The sequence below is a fragment of the Pararge aegeria genome, chromosome 6, assembly GCF_905163445.1.
Source record: "Pararge aegeria chromosome 6, ilParAegt1.1, whole genome shotgun sequence".
NCBI classification, from domain to species: domain Eukaryota; kingdom Metazoa; phylum Arthropoda; class Insecta; order Lepidoptera; family Nymphalidae; genus Pararge; species Pararge aegeria.
This window is the reverse complement of record NC_053185.1, coordinates 14,355,200-14,380,346: the sequence shown is the minus strand read 5'-3', so window position 1 is coordinate 14,380,346 and position 25,147 is coordinate 14,355,200. Positions and strand designations below refer to the sequence as shown.

Here is a 25,147-nt window from a genome sequence, read left to right as displayed (position 1 = left end):
GGACACGTGACGTGCTTTTTGCATGCCCAGTGAAGTGTTTTTTTTTTATTAACAATGGGGAAGCGCTTGACGACAATCATGCAAAGTTAGAAAGCAATTATGAGGTCTAGGTTGGAGCACGCTGGCCTAGAAAAAGCCTATTCACCCTAGCCTTGAAGGTACTCAAATTATAGGTGGCAGGAAACACAGTTGCCGGGAGGGCCTTCCACATCTTAGCGGCACGTATCAGAAACGTGGATAAAAATCGTTTCTTGCATGTTGATGGAATATCAACCACATAAGGATGCCACCGCTCACGATGTCACGCTGTTCTGTTGCTATGTTTATAGGCAATAGTTGTACACTTATGATCAAATGGACCATAGAATAAAGGCCTGTTTACGAACGAAGTTTGTTTGGATAGACATTCAAACTGTTCGCATTTATAATATAAGTAGGTATGGATTTATAATTACATAATATTAGCGACCTAGCAGATAACATAATCCCATGTCATTTGCTACTAACAATGCAGACAATGCCGTTGCGCTTGGATGAATATTATGCGAATTAAGATTATACCCAAACCCAAACTGCTGTTAAATAAACCGGTTATTAACCAAACTATTCCGGTAAATTGAAAGCAGAGTTACCGATAGCTCAACGAGTCGTAAAGCTAAGGTTTCAATGGGCGGGCCACATAGCAGAACGGATGGACGTCGGGGTCCCAAGGTGCTGGAATGGCAGCCCCGCACTTGTAAGCGCAGCGTTGGTCGACCCCCAACGAGGTAGACAGACGACGTCAAGCGCATCGCATGGAGCCACTGGGCACAAGCGGCACAAAACCGTGGAATTTAGAACTCCAATCAAAATACCTAAATCCAGCAGTGGACGTCTGTCGGTTGATATGGTGAAACTGAAACCGGTTCCGAGCCCTGGGTTGTAATACAGGTCACACTACTGCTCATTCTCCTTTAGATTCCCTACATTTTTATGCTTATTAATAACTAGCTGTGCCCTGCGGCTTCTCCCGCGCTAATAACGGGACGCAGCGTACTGTTACATAGTCTACTAGCTTTTGCCCGCGGCTTCGCTCACGTTAAGTTTTATTTTTGATTTGTTAAATTTACTACAAAGGGTTAAAAAAAGGTCTTGCTGCTTATAGAAAAATATGAACGGAAATTACTTAGAAAATCAGAAACTTTCATATAAATTTTGATCCCCTATGAAATACGTATTTCTTTATTATAAATCGATAACCTAAAATCAAAGTTTAATTGATGTAGCTTGAAAAATAAATTGATAAATGAAGAATTTTTTACAAACTTTCATCCCATATTTAACCCTGATGGAATTTAAAAAAATCCTTTCCTAGCGGACGCCTACGTTGTAATAACTATCTGTGTGCAAAATTTCAGCCCAATCCGTCAAGTGGTTCGAGCTGTGTGTTGATAGATCAGACAATCAGTCAGTCAGTCAGTGACCTTTGCCTTTTATATATTTTGATAATATACAAGTTATCAGCTGCTCAATAAATATTTTACGCAAAAAGGGTAGGTTAGGTATACTTTCGAAAATTTGTGCAGTTATGCTGATAATGCGTTTGGTGAAAATAATTGGTCATATACAATGACCAATCAAGTAATCGGTGAGTACTAAAGCAAAAATGATAACTTTTAGTTTTTTAATCGATGAAGTGCGTTTGAAATAAAAAAAATATTTTCTAAGATTACGTTGACGAAACAGAGACAACTATTGCAATATCCTGTACAACCAATAGCTTGGACATGGTAATTATTAATGATATTATCACTCGCGTTTAGATGTAATTAATGTTTTAAAAGATAAAATTTAATTTATCAGTTGCCCGCTCGCAGCGGCGTCGATAGGACGGAGTGATTTTTTGCGCGCGCGATTTTGCTAATCATGGTAAAGTGCACGAAATGTGGCAAAGTAGTTGCAAAAAAAAAACCCAGGAGTGCAGTGTAATAAATGTAGTAAGTGGTATCACTGCTCCTGTGCATCCATGAGCACAGATCAACTTGCTGCATTATCAGCAATGGAATCAGTTGAATGGAAATGTCGCGGATGTACTATGATAACTGGCGGTAAAGGCAAACGCATTTCGGTTATCTTGCCTGACCCCGAAGATGAAGAATCTGACGCTGAGGGAACTAATCTAGGTGAGCAAGACAAAATGCTTTTGGAAATTCGACAAGAAATTCGACAAATACGCCAAACGGTACGGGACATAATACGCGACGAGCTACAAAGTACCCTCAAGTTTTACTCAAATAAAATTGATGATTACGAGGAAAAAATTAAAGATTATGATATGCGAGTAAAATTAATGGAAAATCAATGCAAAAACTTGACTAATACGTGCAAAAATCTTAGTCTCAAAAACGAACTTCTTGAACAAAAAATAAACAAATTGGAGCAGACGCAATCATCTAACGATCTAGAGATTTGTGGTGTTGGTGAAAAGGAAAACGAGGACGTTAAGCAGATATCGACGTCACTGTGTCAATTACTTAATCAGAATACAGAAGACGTACTCAGAGTTTACAGGAAAAAAAAACCTAACCGACAGGGTACAGCGCAAGCTGAACGTGCCAGAGCCGATGCGCCGATTATTGTATCCTTGAGAGAAGGTAGGCGCGACTATTGGATCGAAGCAGCCAAAACAGCAAAAATCAGTGCTCAGCTCATAGGTGGAGAGGGTGAGCACAAAGTATATCTACGCGAGTCACTTAGCCCTATGACAGCGTATTTGCTTTGGAAAACAAAAACAAGTCTCAAAGAAAAGTCGCTCTGTAAGTACGTGTGGTGCAAAAATGGAGTTATCATGGTTCGCATTACCGACAGGGATAAAAAAATATTTTATGTTCGTTCAGAAAGTGACATAGAGAAGATAAAGAAGGAGATACTACATAAACAGGCAAGTCTTATGAATTGCTAAGCCTGAAAACGTTCTGCTCTCAGTCTCTTTTATTTTTTTTATTTTTCTCTTTCTTTCTTTCTCGCTTTATACAAACTGACTTATAGGTCATAATATCACATACCTACTAAACGGCTAATAATGGATAGTAATATATACACTCCATACATAATGGAAACCAGCCATGAAACATGGGATGACTACACATGTAATATACCAAAGGACAAGAACGAATTATTACTACTTCATGTAAACGTGCGATCTATGATTAAAAATTTTTCACACCTCGAATATATAATTTGTACTAGCCCTATCATTATTCATCTTATTATAATCACAGAGGCAAATTTAACGGACGAAACAGCAAAATTATTTAATCTGAAGCATTATTCTATGCATACGGAGCTACGAAAGGAACGTAAAGGAGGCGGTATCTTAGTGTACGTTCATAATAACATATCGTTCACTAGGAAATCAGTGAATACGGAAAATTGTGAGTGCTTATTTGGTGAAGTGGAAACGGACGGTTATAAAGCCTACATATGTGCAGTCTACAGGCCACCTAGCCAAAATAAATACAACTTTATAAGTGAACTGACGAGACTTTTATCCACATATTCAACTAACACTAATTGTCTGCTGGTAGGGGACATCAATATAGATACTAAAGTTACAAATAATTCTGTAAGTTCCTACCTAAATACCTTAAATGAGTTAGGTTTTGAATGCTGTATCTCGCAATTTACTAGAGTTGAATCCAATATAAATGGCATATCCAAATCCTGCATAGACCACATCTTTATTCGTGACGTTCATGAGCGTGGTAGCCGGCTCCACTCGATCCGGTCGGCTGTTGTACATAGTACACTGGCCGATCACTATATTACAGGTCTCTCTATTGTCAGCGCTGAGATCAAAGACCAAGTCAAATTTATAACGAAATTGGATAATAAAAAGATTCAGGAGGAATTATATAAAATTGATTGGAGTCCGGTATTTGATAGCTGCGATCCTAACGAGATTACTGCATTTATAAGTTACAAATTCGAAACCATATATAGTAAATGTAAATATAACACAGAAATAAGCATTAATAATAGGCATAAATGTAGCTGGATTACGGAAAAATTGATTAGCATGTGTAATAAAAAAAAAGATCTGCTTAAAATTCATTTAAGTGACATTACTAACAAGCAAAACGAGCTAATATATAAAAGATATAGAAATAGAACAAATAAAATTATCGATAAAGCTAGAAATAACTATACAAAAAAAGAAATATGTGATTATTTCAAAAACCCTAAAAAAATGTGGGAAATAGTAAATAGACTAACTGGTAGAATAATGCATGCTATTGACGATTTACTTATTAAGTCCTTTAAATTGAAAGCAAAAAAACTCTCTAAAAAATTCGCTAATGATTTTGAAAATAATGTTAAAAAGGTTTTAAGTACGTGCAATGAACCATTACTTGACGAGAATACATACATTAATACGCCTAGCTTATCATTTAGATTGAATAAAATTAACGAAGAAATATTATATAAAATTATAAATAAGATAGACGATAAAAAAAGCCCAGGGTGGGACAAAATCCGTGCCAGGGATATAAAATATATTTCAAAACAAATAATCCCGGTCTTAACACATCTAATTAACGTATGCATTTCTAAGTCATTGTATCCAGATCAATTAAAAATCGGGGTAATTAGACCGATACATAAAAGGGGTAGCTACTCTGAAACCAGTAACTATAGGCCCATAACTATCCTATCATGCCTAGACAAAATTATAGAAAAATACTTTGGACATGAAATTAACAATTTCTTGACAAGTAATGGCATTATTCATGAGAAACAATTCGGATTTCAGAAAAATAAAAGTACATCGCAGCTATTATCCTTATTTACAGACGAAATAAACAATTTTTGAAACGATAAAAAGCATGTAATTGTCGTAATGATTGATTTTAGCAGGGCCTTTGATACCTTAAATTTTAACATACTATATAATAAATTGCAGCAGAATGGTATACAGGGCCCGGTTTTGGAATGGTTTAAAAATTATCATACCAACAGGTATAACACGGTCTGTATCGCCGGGGAATACAGTGATCTGCTCCCAACTGCGTTTGGCACAGCCCAGGGCTCGATCCTAGGACCAACTGAGTACCTAGTGTATGCCAACGATATGTGTAATATCTTCCAAAATAGCTCCGTGTACCAATTTGCTGATGATACTTGCCTGATAACAGCTCACCAAGATATTGTAACAGCTACAGAGAGGTTACAAAGTGATTTCGATCGATTATGTAAATGGGCGCATGACGTAGGGCTTGCCATAAACTATGAGAAGACTAAGCTTATGTACATTCACTCCCCATACAAAAAAACATGCATTATTCCAAACATTAAAGCTCACGAGCATGACTGCATGCACCTACGGCGTGAGTCATGCGCATGTAAGGTACTTGAAATTGTTAAACAGCATACATACTTGGGACTAAAGATTGATAACTCATTTAACTGGGGACCGCATACCGACTATGTATGCTGTAAACTAAGAGCTGTGTTGGCGAAAATGTGCATACTTAAAAATAAGTTGCCCTATAGAACATTACGATTGCTATATATGTCACTAGCAGATTCGATTATAAACTATGGCATCTCTAGTTATGGCAGAACTTATAAAACCCATCTGCAAAACATTTATAAATTGCAACTTAGATTACTGAAAACAATAGTTCCATTAAAAATTAAATATAAACATAAAAATAATTACGAAGGGCTTTTTAAATATTGTAATGTGATGTCAGTTTATGACAAAGTGGATTTAGCAATAATAACTCAGTATCATAACAACATTTGCAAATTAGACAAGAATGCTAGACCTATGCACTTACGTCATTTAACCTACCTACCTTTGTTTAGAACACCCACATTTAATAATGTTTATGGAAAGAGGGTATGGGAGTACCTCCTGCCTAGTGTTTTAGAAAAATTACCTAGACCTTTGCTAGAAGAAATTGAAAATAAAAACCTGAAGCAAATCAAAAACAAATTGAAACGTTATTACATTCAGGGTACGTGCAAAAACTACTAGGCGGAAGTTCATCCAGACCATTCCTACAAATTCCATTAATTATCACTATAGAAATGTTTCTTTTGTTTTTTTTTTTTTTCTTTACATTATACATTAACTAATATATAATAATCAATATGTATTTGTGCAACCCTCTCAAGCGCAAAAATCTTCCATAATGAAGATTAGCGTAATGTAATTGAGATCTAAACAACCATGTATTTTTTATTTATAATAAACAGATTTAAATTTAAATTAAAAAAAAAAATTAGGGATTTTTCATAAAATAAACTTCTTTCTAAAAATATAAGATAAAATTAAATTTATATTTAAAAAAAAATTAATTAAAATAAAACGATAATTGTAAATAAGAAATGTTAATAATAAATGATTAAATGTAGATTAAAATTGTAGCTATATTTAATTAAAAATCGATTAAAATAATTTCTCAGCTTGAAATGACAGCTTAATTTATGTTATTTTTATTTATAAATAATAAAGACAAAAACAGGTTATATTGATAAAAAAAAATCTATTTCAGTTTCATCTATATATATAAAAGAGGATGTTTGTATATCATCGTTAATGCATTGAAGCGCTATATGATGGTGATATTTAATAACATGAACATCATATTTACATTCTCCGTGGAAAAATACATGGTCATACCAATTTTTATGACAATCGGTTGAACGGGGCGGAAGTCGATACTTGACAGCGCCGCCTGGTGGGGAGTTACATCAATGGACATAGCATTTTCTTTTTCTCCGAGGAAAAATACATGGTCATACCAATTTTTATGACAATCGGTTGAACGGGGCGGAAGTCGATACTTGACAGCGCCGCCTGGTGGGGAGTTACATCAATGGACATAGCATGTTCGTTTTCTCCGTGGAAAAATACATGGTCATACCAATTTTTATGACAATCGGTTGAACGGGGCGGAAGTCGATACTTGACAGCGCCGCCTGGTGGGGAGTTACATCAATGGACATAGCATGTTCGTTTTCTCCGTGGAAAAATACATGGTCATACCAATTTTTATGACAATCGGTTGAACGGGGCGGAAGTCGATACTTGACAGCGCCGCCTGGTGGGGAGTTACATCAATGGGCATAGCATATAAACCTTCTCCGTGAAAAAATACATAAGCATACTAATTTTCATAATGATCGGTCAAATAGTTTCTGAGTTTATCGATGACATATATACAAACATCCTCTTTTATATATATAGATAATACAATTCCTTAATAAATCAGATACCTAACGTAGCGATTTTTTCAAACGTAACGGTAGTGCCAAATATACAAACCTATGATATTGAGAACAGACATTCCAACCTATTTAAACAAACGACTTACTAATCGCAAACTATTAGAAACTTTGAACCATGTAAACATTGCAAATCGCAAATGACCGTCCCGGGAACCTACTTCCATAGCACCTTACTTAAAATACCTACTTTAAAATACCAATAGCAAACGACTTCAAATAATGTGTGGTTTAATAGCAGTTCCACATACACGATAGCGCTTGGTAAGCAATATTAGCCCAAGCCAGTAAATTGATGGGTGCCCGACTTTGGAAGTGCGAAAGAGTTCATAAAATACCCTAGCGACCCGCATACGAAATGAATTAAACTTGCATAAATAAACTTGCGACCTGAATACGAGACGTACTTTATACTTGCGTAAAAGGCATTTGCTACCTCTATCAGAGACTTATTAAACTTGCATAAACTATGCTTATTGTTTACGAGACGTACTTAACCTGCATAAAATACACTTGCGACTTGTATACGAGACCAACGAATCTTGCATAAAATACACTAGTGACCTTTATCCGGGACGTACTTAACCTGCATAAAAGACACTTGAGACTTGTATACGAGACGTACTTAACTTGCGTAAAAGACACTTTCAGCTTGTATACGAGACGTACTTTACGTGGGTAAAAGACACTTGCAACCTCTATCCGAGACTAACTAAACTTGCATAAACGACTCTTGCTTATTGTTTACGAGACGAACTAAACCTGCATAAAATACCCTAGCGACCTGCCTACGAAACGTATCAAACTTGCATAAAATACACTTGCGACCTGTATACGAAACGTACTAAACTTGCATAATTAACACTTGCTTTCTGTATACGAGACGAACTTAACTTGTGTAAAAGACACTTGCTACCTCTATCCGAGACTTACTAAACTTGCATAAAAGACACTTGCGACATATGTACGAGACGTACCTACTAAACTCGCATAAAAGACCCTAGCGACCTGCATACGAAACTTATTAAACTTGCATATAATACACTTGCGAACCGTATACGAGACATACTTAACCGTAAACGTACCTATATATGCTATATATGCTAGATTTTGGCAAAAAGTTACTTAGTTTTAAGTATAACAATCTCATCAAATTACAATCTATCGTACAGAATTATCAACTCAAAAGCAAGAAATGTTAGGTCGATTTTGCTATGATAGTTTCAGTGGCGTGCATAGAGGGTATGCACAGGGTATGCAGATGATATAAAATTAAGAAAATCTCCAGCACGAGTTATAAAGGGTAGAACTTTTTTATAACTCTTACAATGCCTATCCTTAAGTATTTTACAACTCGTACTGGAGGTTTGCTTCATTTTATATCATCTGCATACCCTGTGCATACCCTCTATGCACGCCACTGGATAGTTTATTGTTTCAATACGGAAAAGCGACTCGGTTTCCGAGTGTTCAAATCTTAAACTTACTGAGTGTGAAAACATTGTTAAAAAGTAGAAGTACACTATTTCGATAATAGAAAATCTTGGCGATTGGGAGCATCCAAACCTAGAACCCAAAGAGTAGACATCTTGGTAAAAAGCCACCTCGCCCATTCTAGAAGACTTGGCAGCATAAAAGTTGGATGTTTGCAAACAACCTAAGGGTAGGCATTCAAGATTCACCCCTCCCTTTTATCTTTTCAAAGGCTTTAACCTTTCTCGTATTAAATACATTAGCTTAGACGATAAAAGCTTTTTAAGATCGCGTCTGTTGGTAATAGAATTCTCTTATATTTATAAATCCCCGACGCAAGAGGAAGAGGTGTTTGTGTTTATCGTAGCGCTCAAACAGATGGACCGATTTAGATACGACTTTTGCATTACGTTCTAACATAGTTACGTAAGTAAGCCGATTTGTTCAAGGAATTATTTTTGCTGTCGGCTTAGACTCACCTCCCTGGCTTAACGAGGTTTGTTTTTTTTTATTTCACATACACGTTACTGTTCGACTGCTATTTCACCTGGTAAGTACCTTTTTTGTTGACGGAGGGGGGGAAATCTTCTTAAAAGATACCCGATTCTCTACAGGAGAATTCGGGTTATGTGGTGATTTCTACCCACTTTAACCCCCTCTGTAGCCAGCCTCAGTACATATTGGGAGGCTCCGGGATCTCCAAGGAACGCACCGCTCACTTGCACAACGCTTGTAGCTCGCCCCGGGAAGAATGATTCCCGACCGCATGTAGGTACGTCGCTGTGAGATTGCTTTGCTTTAGCATTTAGCAAGCGGCTGTCTTCCCAGGGTCGAAGGTAGACCCTGATGTCCCTTCGTCTGGGACTATTGAGCAGGTAAGTTATGGTCCTAAATCTACCAAACCGCACTTGACCAGCAAGGTGGACTACGACCTAAACCATTCTCAGTCTGAGATTAGACCCGTGCTTTGTAGTATAGTAATGGATTGATAATTACGATAGCCCTCTGCTAGGGTTTCTACGAGACATCGTAGCAACCCTAGCAGGGGTTTGACGGCTGAGTGGCGCAGTGGGCAGCGACCCTGCTTTCTGAGTCCAAGGTCGTGGGTTCGATCCCCACAACTGGAAAATGTTTGTGTGATGAACGTGAATGATTTTCAGTGTCTGGGTGTTTATCTGTATATTATAAGTATTTATGTGTATTATAGTCATAAAAAAATACTCTTCAGTTATCTTAGGACCCATAACACAAGCTACGCTTACTTTGGGGCTAGATGGCGATGTGTGTATTGTCGTAGTATATTTATTTATTATTTACTTATCGTACCAGAACGCTTAGGCGCTTGGTGACACGTCAATGTCAGTATGTTGGTAACTAGCCTAGGCCACGTATGAGTTTTTCTACCCACCACCACTTATTCAATCGCTTGTAAGTTACTTAATTTAATTTATATTGATAGTTGACTAATTTAACTAATTGAATAGATACAGTGCCACCGAAACTAAACTGGAAAATAGGACCCGTTTAAGACCACAGCGCACCACTCGCCACGGAGATCGACACATGATCTTTATTCAAACTGTTAGTGATTTACAACGAAAACTCTCGTCTTTTTTAAGTTAAAATTGATATAATTCACATTAAAAAAAAAAAAATGTGCACCTAGTGCGTTTAGAACAAAACCTGCCTACGCTCGAATATCCACTACACGCGCCATCTCTCGTGTCTTGTCGGAACTGCGAACTCTAACCTAGAACCGAACCATCTAGTTTTGTGCGAGAGCTTAATGGTTCTTATATAAAACGTATCAGAATTTTAACTTCTACTTTATACTATAAAAGATTTTTTATTACGCGCCACTCAACGCGAAGTGCTTTAGGTAGGGTAAACCAGCTAAATATCGGCCACGTTAACATTTTTTGACATTAAACTTTATGTTTATGTAGTTTTGTTACGTTTGAGTTTTTTTAAGTACTTGTGATATTATTTAGGTTAAGCATTAATAAATAATTATTTATAACATTATAATTTTTATCAGCTTTTTATATTTATTTTCTATTACGTTTTATTTGCAGACTTCACAAATTTTCCTCTTGTGCCATAATTCGACCTTTTTACAGTCTTTTCAGATCTTTATATGGGAGGGCATCAATCACTAATTTAAAAAAATAAAATATCGTCGGCTATTGCTCAACTCCTTGGTCAAAAGTGATTTATGACTAGTAACATATTTAACCGCCATTTCAACTAAATCTTTGGGATTATTTCATTAGAAGCTTTTTTAATGGCTAGCGTCGTATCAAAGAGATGTTAACAATTACAACAGTTTCTAATTTATGTTCAATTATAATTGATCTAGTTTGACTTATGGAGTTCTTTTTACTGAGGCTTAAACGTAATTAAATAAATATGTTTTACTGCTAATCACCAGGATGACTATCGTTAAAACATTTGGTCTACCATCTTCTTCAACTAGGTCTCTAGGAAAACCACACTTTGCTAGTGGCATTGCCCATTGAACTAATAAAAACACCTCTTTTCATTAAGATTGTTTTTCTTTTCCGACCTTAACACATTCTTCGCCATTGATTCTAACTTGTTGTTTGAAAAGTGGTTCTTAGAATAACGAAAATACAATTCAACCAATCGATGTTGATTGGTTAATAGCGCGACTCTGAATAAGTCGCGCTATTAATCGGCCATAGCTAGTTGAAGTTGAAATGAGACGGCCGAACTTTGGTATAGTTTGTGTCTATGTTTCTGCATTATATCTACCACTGGACCGATTTTAACGAATTAATGATAATAATCTTCAGTTGATGCAATTATATTTTTGTATAAATCTTACCTCCGTATATTGCTGATTCTCTGAACTCGAGCAGTTAATATCAGATAATTCAATAAGTCTCCACCGGTCAAAGAACAATTTGTCACAGAGCGGTCCAGAGACCACTGGCACCTAATTTCTTAAGAAAATTAGACTTCTAAACTAGTTGTTTATAATTTATTGTGCAAGTTGTGTAAAGGGCCGATACAAGGCAGTGGCCGATACTAGGACGGTTTACCTACTAACCACTTGTCAAATTCAAGGAACTCTCTGGACTTAAATTGCCTTCGTTTTTAATTTTACTTTTATAATTTATTAGATAAGTATATAAGAAGAACCCTTGTTGAAGCACACTCGATTTAAAATAAATTCATTTTGTTTATTATGAAAAAAATAAAAGATTAAAAAAATGGATCTGCTTAAATTTCACCGGAAACTAGATTATTGAAACTATATTAGATTATTTTCATTACATATAAAACAACACCTGACTATTCCTTATTGGAAAAAATAAACTTTTGTCGTTCAGTAACATAAATAAATAAAAATAAAATACTTTTAATAAAATTGTTTTATTCATTTAACGAGTGACTCTACCGCCGCGCCGTGTTAAAATGCAGATAGTTTTTTTAATATAATTGCCATACCACTAACAGGTTAGCTCGCTAGTGTAATTTTTTCTTTTAATCTTTTTTTTAAGGGCTTTTACAGAACAGCTGCATGTCAGCCCTATTGAATTGCCATAATAAACATTAACCTCTATATTTTATCAGCAAGTAATCTAAACAAGTGGCACGCCTCGATGGAGTCTGGTCTTCCTAATAGGTTATGAAACACGCCAACGTGCAATGCAACTTGTTTAGATTTAAAGATGCAATTAACTGGTTCCTAACTACGTCATAACGAGGTACTGTATCATAGCACAAGTAAGCATAGCATAAGCACAGAAGACAGTTTTTAAGAAAAGAGTAGGTAATAATAGGCTTAGAGATGTTTTTGTGAGACACCTGTAAATGCTATTAAAGTTACCGTTTGCAGTTCCATCATGAAACCATTCACGATGGAGCTGCAAATGTGCCTAAAGAAGTTTTACTTCAATAAAATAAATTTTATATTGGATACATTCCATGTTGCTGCTTTTTATAGACAGCCGATTGGCGCAGTGGGCAGCGACTCTGCTTTCTGAGTCCAAGGCCGTGGGTTCGATTCCCGCAACTGGAAAATGCTTGTGTGATGAACATGAATGTTTTTCAGTGTCTGGGTGTTTATCTGTATATTATAAGTATTTATGTGTATTATATTCATAAAAATATTCATCAGCTATGTTAGTACCCATAACACAAGCTACGCTTACTTTGGGGCTAGATGCCTGGCGATGTGTGTATTGTCGTAGTATATTTATTTATATTTTATTTATTTATTTTTAAAGATCAAGTACCGCCTAATACTATCCAATGCGAAATGTGTCTGTTTCCGGCGTATATGGGTCAATGCCGGCATTCAACTGGTGCGTCAGGCGAGGGCCGAGGGGACCGGGGAGTACATGAGAATCACCTAATTGAGCCTATTCAATTTTATTGATTGCCACCCCCGACCACCCCTAGTATGAAATTTGAACAGTAGTAGAACTTTTCGTAACTGAAGTCGGTCGGTAAAATACTACCCCCACGCTTATTTGTGCCGCCAAGCAGAACCGCTGTGTGGTAACGACTAAGACACCAGAAGGTATCTTTACATCGTCTGAGTCTCATACAAGACTGGAGTATATCGAAAATGCGCTCGTATTCAGGTATATTATCATAATACCCTTCGGCACAAATTTAATAATTTTAATTATTTGCTAAAAACTCTAACAATTAATTTGTTATTAATAAATATAAAAAAACCCACTTTCCACTTTTTATGGGCTTCGCACACTCAGGTGCCTTTAAAAGATCACTTTTAGTGATAAGGCCGCCTTTGCACCCTAGCACTAAGTACTGTTTTCCTTGTGTTTTTCCTATTGTGTTGCAACAAAGTTTTTCTATTCTATTCTATTCTAAATAAGAATTATTATCACATTTGTTAAAATGCCAATCAATTTAGTGCAATATCTGGCAGATCTAAAGTTTTAGTTATCAAAAGTTTAATTAATTACCACTTTCAGAATTACTGTAAAATGTATTCCGGTCTGAAGGAGTAGTTGCTGGTGTTATTACCATGACGTACATGACGCTTAACGCGCCCACGCCAAAATTTAATCGACACAGGCAATTTGAAGGAAGTTTTCCTTGTATATTCTGGCAGTGGCGTGCACTTCATACATGCGCAAAAGCACTGCTTACCCTAAAATTGATATATAACTCGTAGGGGAGGAGGATTTTTGCCATTTTATGCCATTTTCCTGCCTTATGCATACCCTGGTAAGAAACCCAGTGCACGCCGCTGCCTGCTGGGTGTTGCTCTATCTTTACGCAATGGTTTTTCACTTATCATCACGTTAGCTTTGTCCGTAAATAATGACAATGAAACCCTTTCGTGGTTTCGAGAGTCGAAACATTGTGACATCAAAGTCAAATTGACGTTAGAAACATCGGCTCAAAGTCGCATTCATATCGAATTCCAATTATATTTATAAAAAAATGTTGTGAAAGAGGAAGACAGGCCACTGGCTGTTGAAGTCTGTAGGATTTTAATCTTCTGAACAAGGTGAATAAGTGCAATTTTAGCATGGCTTCGTAGTTTTTCGATAGTCGAAAACGAAGAGTGTGCCTACAACAATAATTCATTTCTTACTAAGGGTACGTAGGTATAAAGAATATACCTACTTCCCTGGTACTTATTTTGGATGCGCAATTACTCATATATATTTGGCCGATGAACTCTGCTTTAGTTGTATGTTAAAACGTTTTATTTGTCCCTAATATCTACTGATTGTAATGTTATTTTTTCTTCAAACGAAACATAATTGTTGAGTTATTCAACGATAGCTGGTAAGAAAATTTTTATAAACATTTATTTTATTTATTTGTACACCACATCAAGTTCAGAAAAACAAAAAAAGAACAAACACTTCAAGTATGTAGTAGGATAGAAAAGGCGGCCTTATCGCTAAGCAGCGATCTCTGCTAGGCAATCTTAGGATTAGGAAAACTAAAAAGAAAAGTTTACAGTGTATAGTATACATACATTGTTTAAAACATACATACGAATAACTATATACTAATACATAAACCAGACTACATAACCAAAGAACAAAGTTAAACATACATGTATTATGAATATAGGATAATAAGATAAATACAGGATAGAAGCAGGCGTTACTTTGCGGAAATCCATGACGGCCGATTGGCGCAGTTTGCAGCGACCCTGCTTTCTGAGTCCAAGGCCGTGGGTTCGATTCCCACAACTGGAAAATGTTTGTGTGATGAGCGTGAATGTTTTTCAGTGTCTGGGTGTTTACATCTATATTCTAAGTATTTATGTATATTATATATAAAATATATTCATCAGTCATCTTAGTACCCATAACACAAGCTACGCTTACTTTGGGGCTAGATGGCGATGTGTGTATTGTCGTAGTATATTTATTTATTATTTATTTATATTATGAAAATTAAGTTTAATTTGCTATAGTCCGCGAAAAGCAGGAGGATTTGTATGGTGTAATTTATAATTACTTCAATCCACTTACTTAACAATTATTCATTGTAAAGTCAACATCTCCTGAAGATGCTCCGGTTTCGGAGCGAAACGTGCGTAGAGGGTACATTCTCCTGCTTTTCGCGGAGTAGGTATAGCAAATTAACCTTAATTTTGATAATACACATAAGATAAGTAATTGGACTTAATTCTTAGATAAAAATAAACGAATGTAAGTATACCTAAGTTTTACTTAAAAAATGTAACTAATTTATTGAGAGAGTCATTGAGAGATAAATTTAAAGATTTTAAAATAATGACAGTGTATAGTCAGTACATATTTGAAAATTTAATGTACGTTCATAAAAACATTTCTAAATTTAAGAAAAAATGTGACTGCAATAATTTAAACATTAGAAGTAAGAATAAAGTTACAGTGCAATATACTAGGTTACATAAAATTCATAATTCGTTTAAAGGAAATTGCATACAATTCTACAATAAACTACCAATTGTCATCTTGGAGATGTCTCTTAAAAAGTTCAAAGTTTGTATTAAACATAAGCTTGTAGAAAAGTCATATTATAGTATAAAGGACTACGTAAACGATAAAAAAGCTTGGGTGTAAATTATTGCTCTAACCAGGTTGCTCTTCTAATAATTTAAAATGACATTGTGAGATGGTGATAACAAAAAAAAACACCCGGCTAAGTTTGTTGTGGGCTTCTTCTTAGACCAGGACGCGTTTGGAACCCTCGTAGCTTTAGTTTTAAGTTTACGAATGTGGTTATCGCCATCATCTCACTACCGTGTGGTTCTTATGTACGCATCAAAAGTGCCACCTGTGGGCCGGGCCTACTTGAATAAAGATATTTTTGACTTTGACTTTGATTTTGACTTTATTGTCTTAATGCAATCTAACAGTCTTAGACGTGCGTGGAACTCTATGGAAGGGAAAAATAAAAAAAAGCTCTATCGGTCCCACTGACCTCCTTTACTTATTAGAGGTCAGTGAGTAGACCTCAGAGGCTGCCCCGCATGTTTTTTTTTAAGCTTTTGGTATGTGTCATTTTAGTATGCAGCTGTCAGATACGGACATTTGGACGTATAAACAAGACCACTATAATGTCAAAATTGATTCATAGACTTTAAATCCCTTAACTTTAAAGACGCCAAATTTTATAAAAAAACACCTATACCTGTAAAAAATGTAAACTCATTCAATGTATTCAAAACTAAATTAGCTTCTTATATATTAAGTAATACCAATAAATTTAAAGACGAATACATTGAATGAGTAGAAAATAGTAAAATTGAATTTAGCTTATTGTAATGGCGAAGTGTATTAATTTATTATAGAAAATTAAGTTTCCTATGTAAGGGACTTAGGTCTTTTTATGGGAATAAATGTATTTAAACCTAAACCTAAATAATAGGTAATTATAGATTAAAATAACTGAGTATTTAAAATTAAAATCGAATAAAACACGGTGATAAAAGTAATTATAAATTACTTACGCTCATCGCTATTCGGGCCCACAGTCGGAACTCATTTACGTCAAGGCAATTTCACGGTACGGTATCATAAATAACCGTGCAATAATACGAGCAGATCACGCCACATTCTTAAACGCTATTCGACCGGGTGACACGAAAAACACAAACTCCATACAATTTTCACATACAAAACTTTCGCACCCGAACACGAAATAGAACACAGAAACACAGAAAACAATGAAATAAACACTATTGATACGTGATAATACCGTTATCACACAGAAACATAGTCTGTTCCTATCAAAAACTCACATTTTTGAGGTTATCACGCGGAAAGTCTGAATGTAGGGCATATCGGAGGGTGCCCAAACCTTAAGGTTCAGAATAGTATGACGTTTTGTGTCCGTGTGCAGAGGCTTGTCGGGACGATGTCTTGCTGTGTACGTCGTAACTAGGTTATAGCTGTGTGCGTAGATTGGTTTTCTGTGTGCGGTTGGGTATGATGCACATTAAGTGGTATTTCCACGACTAATCCCAAGATAAGTCCTGTATCAGTCGGTCAGGGTTTTGCAAAAACTAAACCTACCTCAATTTGAAATATTAATCCAGAAACGCTTTAAAATCCAGATATATTTACTAAATGCAAAGGATTTCAAAGCTAATATATGTAACTAACGGTCCATCACGGAGCTCTATTCAACATATAAATGTTACTAACATGGCTTTTGGGGAAATAATATGCTCTTGGCGTGTGTAGGAACCTATGAATTCTTTGTACGGGTTATCTACTTATGGCCTTACAAATAAACGCGGGTCTAATGTCCAGAGCGTGACAGAACACTGCATATATCGGAATTTATTTGTAAACCCTGGCCAGGTCAAGTTTACAATACAACATTCGCAAAATCAGAATTTAAGTATTTTCATCACACTAGCTCGTACCGTGGTCCTTATTACATTGATATAAAGTTTATTTTCCAAATAAATTAAACACACTTACTTGTGTTCGATTTAGGATATCGATTTTAGGTTCGCTTTTATCGTTAGGGTTAAAATCACACCAACATAATATCATTATCACATCTGTGTTTGATGCTGGCAACAGCTAACGTAGTAACGCATGCGCGATTTATACCTCTTAAATGTACAATGCCACAGGTTCTCTTTCTTTCTTCTTCTCCCATAAGACGAAATACGCTTAAATGAGACCCTTTCTCATTTTGAGAGGAGATCCTTGCCTTGCAGTAGGACGGTAATGATAATAATTATTGCATAATGTTGATTTGGAGCCCGACGTAGGCGAGTTTTTGATTGGTCCAATTGATATTAATGTTTTTATTGGCTCCAGTAAAAAAACAAAGGGTTTGTTTTTATAGTCATAGAACTCTATATAATTTTGTATTGAGATATCATTTATCGTTCTGATATATCTCCGGATTGGATTAACAAATAAATTCAGGTGTTTCATAAATTCATAAAAAATCGATCGCCGTAGTAATTTTGGCGGAGTTACTAATGTGCGAAAACTCACCAATTTGTCGCTTATACTTACTATATTTCACATTGCTGTATAAAAATACGAGAGAGTTAAGCAATATCCTCGTGAAATTCAGGCGAGAACAGCTTAGTAGAACTTCAATTGACGCTTTTATGTGTGTGTTAATTAAACACTCACACAGATAAAATCTTTGTAATAACACGCACTGTTTCCTGCGGACATTAACAAGGAAAAATGAACCTTCACAGCCTAATAATAGAATCTAAAATGCTTTATTTATTAAAGTATGCTTCTTTGTGTGACGATGGTTATGAGGTGCAATGGAAATATAAAATTGTATGCTAATGAAAGAGAACGACGTAAATGTAAATGTGTGAGTTATGTATATACGAGTCCTTTGAGAATTGTTTGTATGTATTTACTATGGGTTGAAACAATATTTTATTTTAAGCGATCGTGGACTATCTATAGATATATTATACGTAGATTCTTTGTCTCTATTTTTAAAACGCTGCGGCCAAAGATAGTCTCATACAATTTTTACCTGATTGTGGATAGGTCAACATACAAACCTTTTATTATACTTTTTTGGTAACAATTCTGGGTAAGTTAGGCTAGGTTATGTTCCAGTATGCTAAGTTTTCAGTAACTGTTGTCACTTATCAGTAAAATAGCCAAAGCCCAGTTGTGGGACTGAGGTAAGAATACTGGTACTTAAGCCACAAATAATTATATTATATCATACGTAGATACTAATGATACTTAATTATTACCTAACCAGTAGGTACTATACTGCACTGCGCTACGCTGCACTGTACTTTTGCACTGCACGGTACTGTACTGCACTCTTTGGTATTATGTCAGACTTATGTCTTTATGGAATAAAGACTTATTTTTAACCAATTTAAGAGCCCCCAAAACTAATACCATCCGTTTGTTACAAGAAATAGTGAGAATGACTTCGGGCATTTCATATATCAGTTCAGCTTCGTATTAAAATAGTAAGCTTAACAACTTAGTTTAGATATTTTATGCGTGAATATTTGAGGTCCCAATGTATAAAAATCGTTTATAACCTAGATATAGTTGGTAACACCAATGTTTTTTTGTTATCCACTGCCCTTAGTAAAACGTGTCTAAAATTTCACGTTTTAAAAAAATTCAAATAAAGCTTTACTAGTAAATTCATTAATTCAAGAATTCAATAGAAAAAAAACCTCGCATGCAGTCACGCACCAAAAACGCTTTTATCTCGTTTTTATAGTAGGGCCTCACGGATCGCACTACGCATGCGTCGACCGGCGAATCGATGAAAACCGTTTGTTGTTCTTTCTTCTCGCTCCCACGCAATGTACTCTTCTCTTGTCAAATGTCACCGTGACGTTGATGCAATGTGCTTAGCAACAACGGAAAACGTGCTAGTTCGCATTCATTCTAACAGATGGCGTTAGTAGTCTTACAAAACAGCTACTTGCCAACTTCGCTATATTGAGTTTCGTCTGGAATGAATTATTTTAATAACATAAGATACTAAAATTTGATAACTTGATTGTGCTATGCTATAAATCAACCGAGATATTATTATTTTACGTATATTGAAACTGGATTAATTAAAATAAAGGAGATGAAACATTTTAAAAGAGTATTTTAAAATGTCGAGTCGTGCGCAAATTAGCATAACTTTGCATTCTAATAAATTGAATAGGTGGGTAGGTACTTTATACGGAATTTGATATCGGATCCCCTGCTTCTGATTTCTGTATGATGTTGAAAACATTTTAGTAATAAAAGCGCGGTTCACTTAATTAAATAATTTTTGATGTAAAATTTTAACATTGTTGATCTTCGCTACAGATTTAGGTTTTTACATACTGTTTTTGTGATTCAGTCGCATAACAATAACTATAAAAAGATTTCGTGACTTACTGATAGACAATCTGAGAGAATATTCTTTGAATTTCTGTGTTACCTGTTGTAAATCTAGAGGGTTTTTTTTTTATTCTGAAGTCGAAAAGTTTTATATCTAAGTCTGTTATATTTTCAACAATTTCAAGTTATATCCGTGATAGGTATTTATTCATATTTCAAGATCCCCTTATTGTGCTATGTACCTAGACATTTGAGATTAAAATCAAATATTTAGCCTGTGGATTTGTAGTGACGCTACCAGTTCGGAAAGCAGAGTCTACTAAAAAGAAGCTGTAAAGACTCATAGCTCTTTGGTATCATCAATATTTTATAATAGCATCTTTTACTTCTGTATCTTGTATTAAGTTTTTGAAACTAATATGCGTGCAAACTGTATCAATTAATGCTCTATCGCGTATATGCAGTATATGCGTGCAAAGAACATCTATCATTCTATCTCGAATTAAGATTTAAACTTATATGCGTGTACACAACATCTATACGGTACTGCTCTATCTTGTATTAAGTTTAAAACGTATATGCTTGCACGCAACGACTATTACTGTTCGACCTCTTATTATGCTTTTGAACGTTCATGCCTTCAAGTATTTATTAGCCTACTGCTTTAACTTGTATAATTTTTTTAACTCATATGCTTGTAGACCAGTGGCGTGCATAAAGGGCTATGCACAGGGTATGCAGATGATATAAAATGTAGAAAATGTCGAGTGTGAGATATATATACTTAAGGGTAGGCTTTTTATAACTCATACAATGCCTTTCCTTAAGTTTTTTAATAATTCGTACTGGAGATTTTCTTCATTTTGTATCATCTGCATACCCTGTGCATACCCTCTATGCACGCCACTGCTTGTAAACAACATCTGTTAGGTACTGCGCTATCTTGCATTAAACTTAAAACGTGTATGCGTGCACGCAGCATATATTACGGCTCTATAAGGTAAGTTTAAAACGTTAATGCGTGCACATAACATCTTGTATTAAGGTCTGCATTATCTGGTATTCAGCTAGTTAACTTATATGCGTGCACACAACGTCGACTGGGTACCGCTTTACCTTGTAATAAGTTTTAAACTTAGGTATATGTGCATGCACATATCATCAATAAGGGCTCGTTTAAAACTTATATGCGTGCACACAGCATATATTACTGCTGTCTCGTATTAAGTTTTTCAACTTATATGCGTGCACACAACGTCGACTATGTACCGCTGTACCTTGTAATAAGTTTTTAAGTTAATATGCGTGAACTCAACATTTATTGGGTACTGCTCTATCTCGTTTTGAGTTTTTAAACTTATATGCGTAAACCCAACTTCTATTGGGTGGTGGATGTGTACGTCTATTGGATGGTTTGATTGGTGGAATATCTGCTTGGTCCTTACTATCTTTATTAATATAATAAATGCGATAGTGTGTTTGTTTGTTTGTCATTCATTTACGCCCTAACCTAACAACCAATCAAATTGAATTTAGCATAGATTTTCTTAAATGGGCGGAGAGAACATAGGCTCCATTCAGTGGCGTGAACAGGGTCTTCGACCAGGATATGTATAAAGCGGGAGGATGGCCTAAAATGGAAATGTCTCCTCGTATACGAGTTATATAAAATAATTTGGGTAAGCAGTGCTTTTGGCAAGCAAACAAAACAAGCAAGCAGGAAAACAAACGAGTTGTAAAAATCTGTAATAAACTCGGACGAAGACCGCGGACCACAGCTAGTTGCTATTTACTTTTTAAAAAAAACCTTTTCGTCAGTGGCGTGCACAGGGTTTTTGACCAGGGTATGCATAAAGAAGGCAGATGCCATAAAATGGAATAATCCTTCGCATTAATGAGTTATACTAACATTTTAGGATACGTATGCAAAGTTTTTGTGCATGTATGAAGTGCACGCCACTGTTGTTCGTAGCTGCGATCTTACCAGGACCACGATTTTCTGTAATGAACGAACGACCGAGAGATAGATATTTTTAATAATATGAACCTAAATTCTAATATGGAAATCAAAATATTTTCCAAAAAAACGCTTCTATTAAAAATGACTAATTAGACATTCTTTGCCACTCATTAAAACTCCTTTCTTTATTTCCTTCCTACCCGTCCTGTGGGATTCGCAAATTATTCATCAAAAGAATCGACCTACGACTACCGTCACGCGCGCACGTAGGTAGGTACCTACAAAAAATAAAATAAAACGTGGCCGTATAAGTTACAAAAATTATATGAATTTATATTGTTACGCATAACGCCTCATTGTTGACTAATTGAATATTGTGGTGGTGAAGTTATTTGTGTATAAGTGAAAATAAGTGACACGCTGGATTCGCGATTCGGGTTACCGTGAGTTGATTCCTTTTTATCCAGATTTGTCCTTCACGTGTTTTCCTAATCTTTAAACATCTTACTTTTTCACCTATCAATGCTTACTGCAAACTTTCTTTAAAATACATATTACAGCTCTCAAAACGTACTCGTACGTTCGTGTACGTACGTATGTAATCACCACCAGGTATAAAGAGAGAGATTGGTCAATCAAACATCGATTCATCTAACCCTCTGTACACGCTGTTTTGACAAACAGATCGAAATTCAAAAAGGCCTTTAATCAAAATGATTGTTACACAATAGCCGGAAGCGCGGGCTAAATGCAGACCGGCAAACAAAAACACGGTGAAAGATTTAAAAAAAAAAACTCCATGCATCGGAGCGACCGCCTACCGCAGCCAAAAATAAACCTCAACGACAACGTATCATTTCGACGCAACTCTCGAATTAATTTTAACTTAATTCTTAAGATGTTAGAATAGGTTTTCGAATAATAAATTTAGAAATTCTTGCATGGTTTTAAACTGCTCCGGTGCGTTGTTTACATGTTGGGTTAACAAATTATTAGTGTAGTCGAGTGGCGTTATCAACGAAATAATCTTCAAATTACCCTCTCGACGGCTGTTACCCTAGTACTTACGACTTCTTATTGTTTACCTACACGAAAATGTTATCCAGGGAATCTGTAGATCTACTCTGCTAACGCCCCTATCGAAAACATTGTGAAAATAAGTGCTTCACCAGGGAATATTACGATTGTCTAGTAAATTACGAGTATCGCTAGGATTACGTGATAAAAGCCATTCAATAAAGACTGGTTCTGATAAAAAGAGAATGCGTTATAAGGAAAAAAGGTGATACTGCAACCAGCCAGTATTTATTTTTTTAACTTGGGTTATTAATTATATAACTATCAGGGAAATTTGAAAGTTGAAAGTTTTTTGTTTTTAAAAATATAATCTTTTAATTGTTGTTTTTTGTATTATGTTGACGTCAGTGAAAGAAAACAACTACCAACTTAATTAAGCGTGATTTTTTTAACTTATAACTTTACTTAAAAAGTCTAATTGGTAGGTTACGAGTATCGGTAGGGTTACGTGATAAAAGCCATTTAATAAAGTCTGGCTGTGATAATAAGAGAATGCGTTACAAGGAAGTACTGCCACTAGCCAGTATTTCCTTTTTTTAACTTCTTCTTTTTTAACTTGGATTATTAATTATATACGGGTGAAATATTATAAGTTGATAGTTATTTCAAAATAGAATCGTTTAATTTGTGTTTTTATTATTATATTGATGAAAGAAATCATCTACTGACTTAATAAAACGTGATTTTTAACTGATGACTATGCTTAAAAGTTCAAAAAAGTCAATCAAGGGCACGGAATACATTTAGGTAATTGTAGATTGTGCTACTAGGGCATAAATCAGCCGTTTAAGCCGAGATGGTTATCACCCGAGCCGAAGGCGAGTGTTGATATTTAAGTCGAGGATAAAATGTGTTTTATGCCGAGTATTTTATATGCCGATACACTCTACTTTTTACTTCCATTGCAAGGTTCGCTCAAAGTCTAAAGACCGATTTCCGGGGTAGATCAAAAGTCGATATTTAAATTAAGTTTAAAATGAGTTTTATGACCGCTTTAAACATAGCTTTTTATGTCGATTGCGTACAAATAAAATAATGTTGATAAAATAAATTATTGCAGATAACAATATAACAATAGGTGTGGAAGAATAAAACAACTTGTCGGCTTGATAACTTGATACGAACTGATAGTTTGTAATTATTAGCCATATTAACTATACAACGAAGGTAATAATGTTACTCTTAACACAGTGTGAATACTAACCGAAAAGAGCTTTGCTGTTCCTTTACTTTCAAATTATAATATATTATTTAAAAAAAAATATTTCAATAAATTTATAAAGTGAGATTAGCTTTTGTAATTAAATGTCCCTAACATAACACAACTAAAGACAAAATAACTGATATTAACTAATATACGCTACTTTTATTTAGTTTTGTTTCATAGGTAGTCGATAAAACAAAGATTTAAAACAAGACAAGAAGGCAAATTACATTTTTTATGAAAGTGTTGTTTTTGGAATGAAAAAGTATCTGCACATTAGGTTAGGTTAGGACTACTTGGATTTTAACTATAAAGGCATTCAACACATTGCAAATTACTTAGTCCTTTAATTTTTTTTTTTTTTTTTATAAATTTTTATAGTTTTTTGTTTTTGTAAGCATTGTTAAGAATAAAAAAAATGGAAAATCAATACATGATAGAACAATAATAATAATAATTCTTCTTTATTTCTTCTTCTAACTATGGCCCATCTACACATAACAGATGAATAAAAAACAGTAATAATCAAAAACTAAATCAAAAAACTTACATGAGAAAAAAAAAATACAAAATAATTACAAATTACTTAGAATTTCTGCCTCCAGATAGCTCTACATGGAGCTATAAAACTTGTAAATTAGAGTCGTATCTGCTTGATAATGCCTTCAGAATGCTGTCATGCTAAAAGTGTGGCAAAAGGGTTCTGATCGTTTTTATTTTGGCTCAGTTAATAGTATATAATAGGCGTACGAAACGTGGCTCTGTCATTAGGACCCTAAACTAGACTACAGTCTATGACTAAAATAAAAAAAACATCATCAACACTTAAAAACTAAAGGTGAATCC

General features: G+C 35.1%; 1 protein-coding gene across 2 annotated transcripts in view; it reads right to left on the bottom strand.

The window, feature by feature from the left end:
• LOC120624634 (ras-related protein Rab-37) overlaps positions 1 to 16,763 on the bottom strand; it is a 99,108-nt gene extending 82,345 nt beyond the window's left edge. For both annotated transcript variants that reach the window (XM_039891287.1, XM_039891289.1), the window contains exon 1: positions 16,715 to 16,763. In XM_039891287.1, coding sequence (XP_039747221.1) covers positions 16,715 to 16,720 — 6 coding nt within the window. In that variant the 5' untranslated portion in view covers positions 16,721 to 16,763. The remainder of the gene's footprint in view (positions 1 to 16,714) is intronic.
• Positions 16,764 to 25,147: the final 8,384 nt, after the last annotated feature.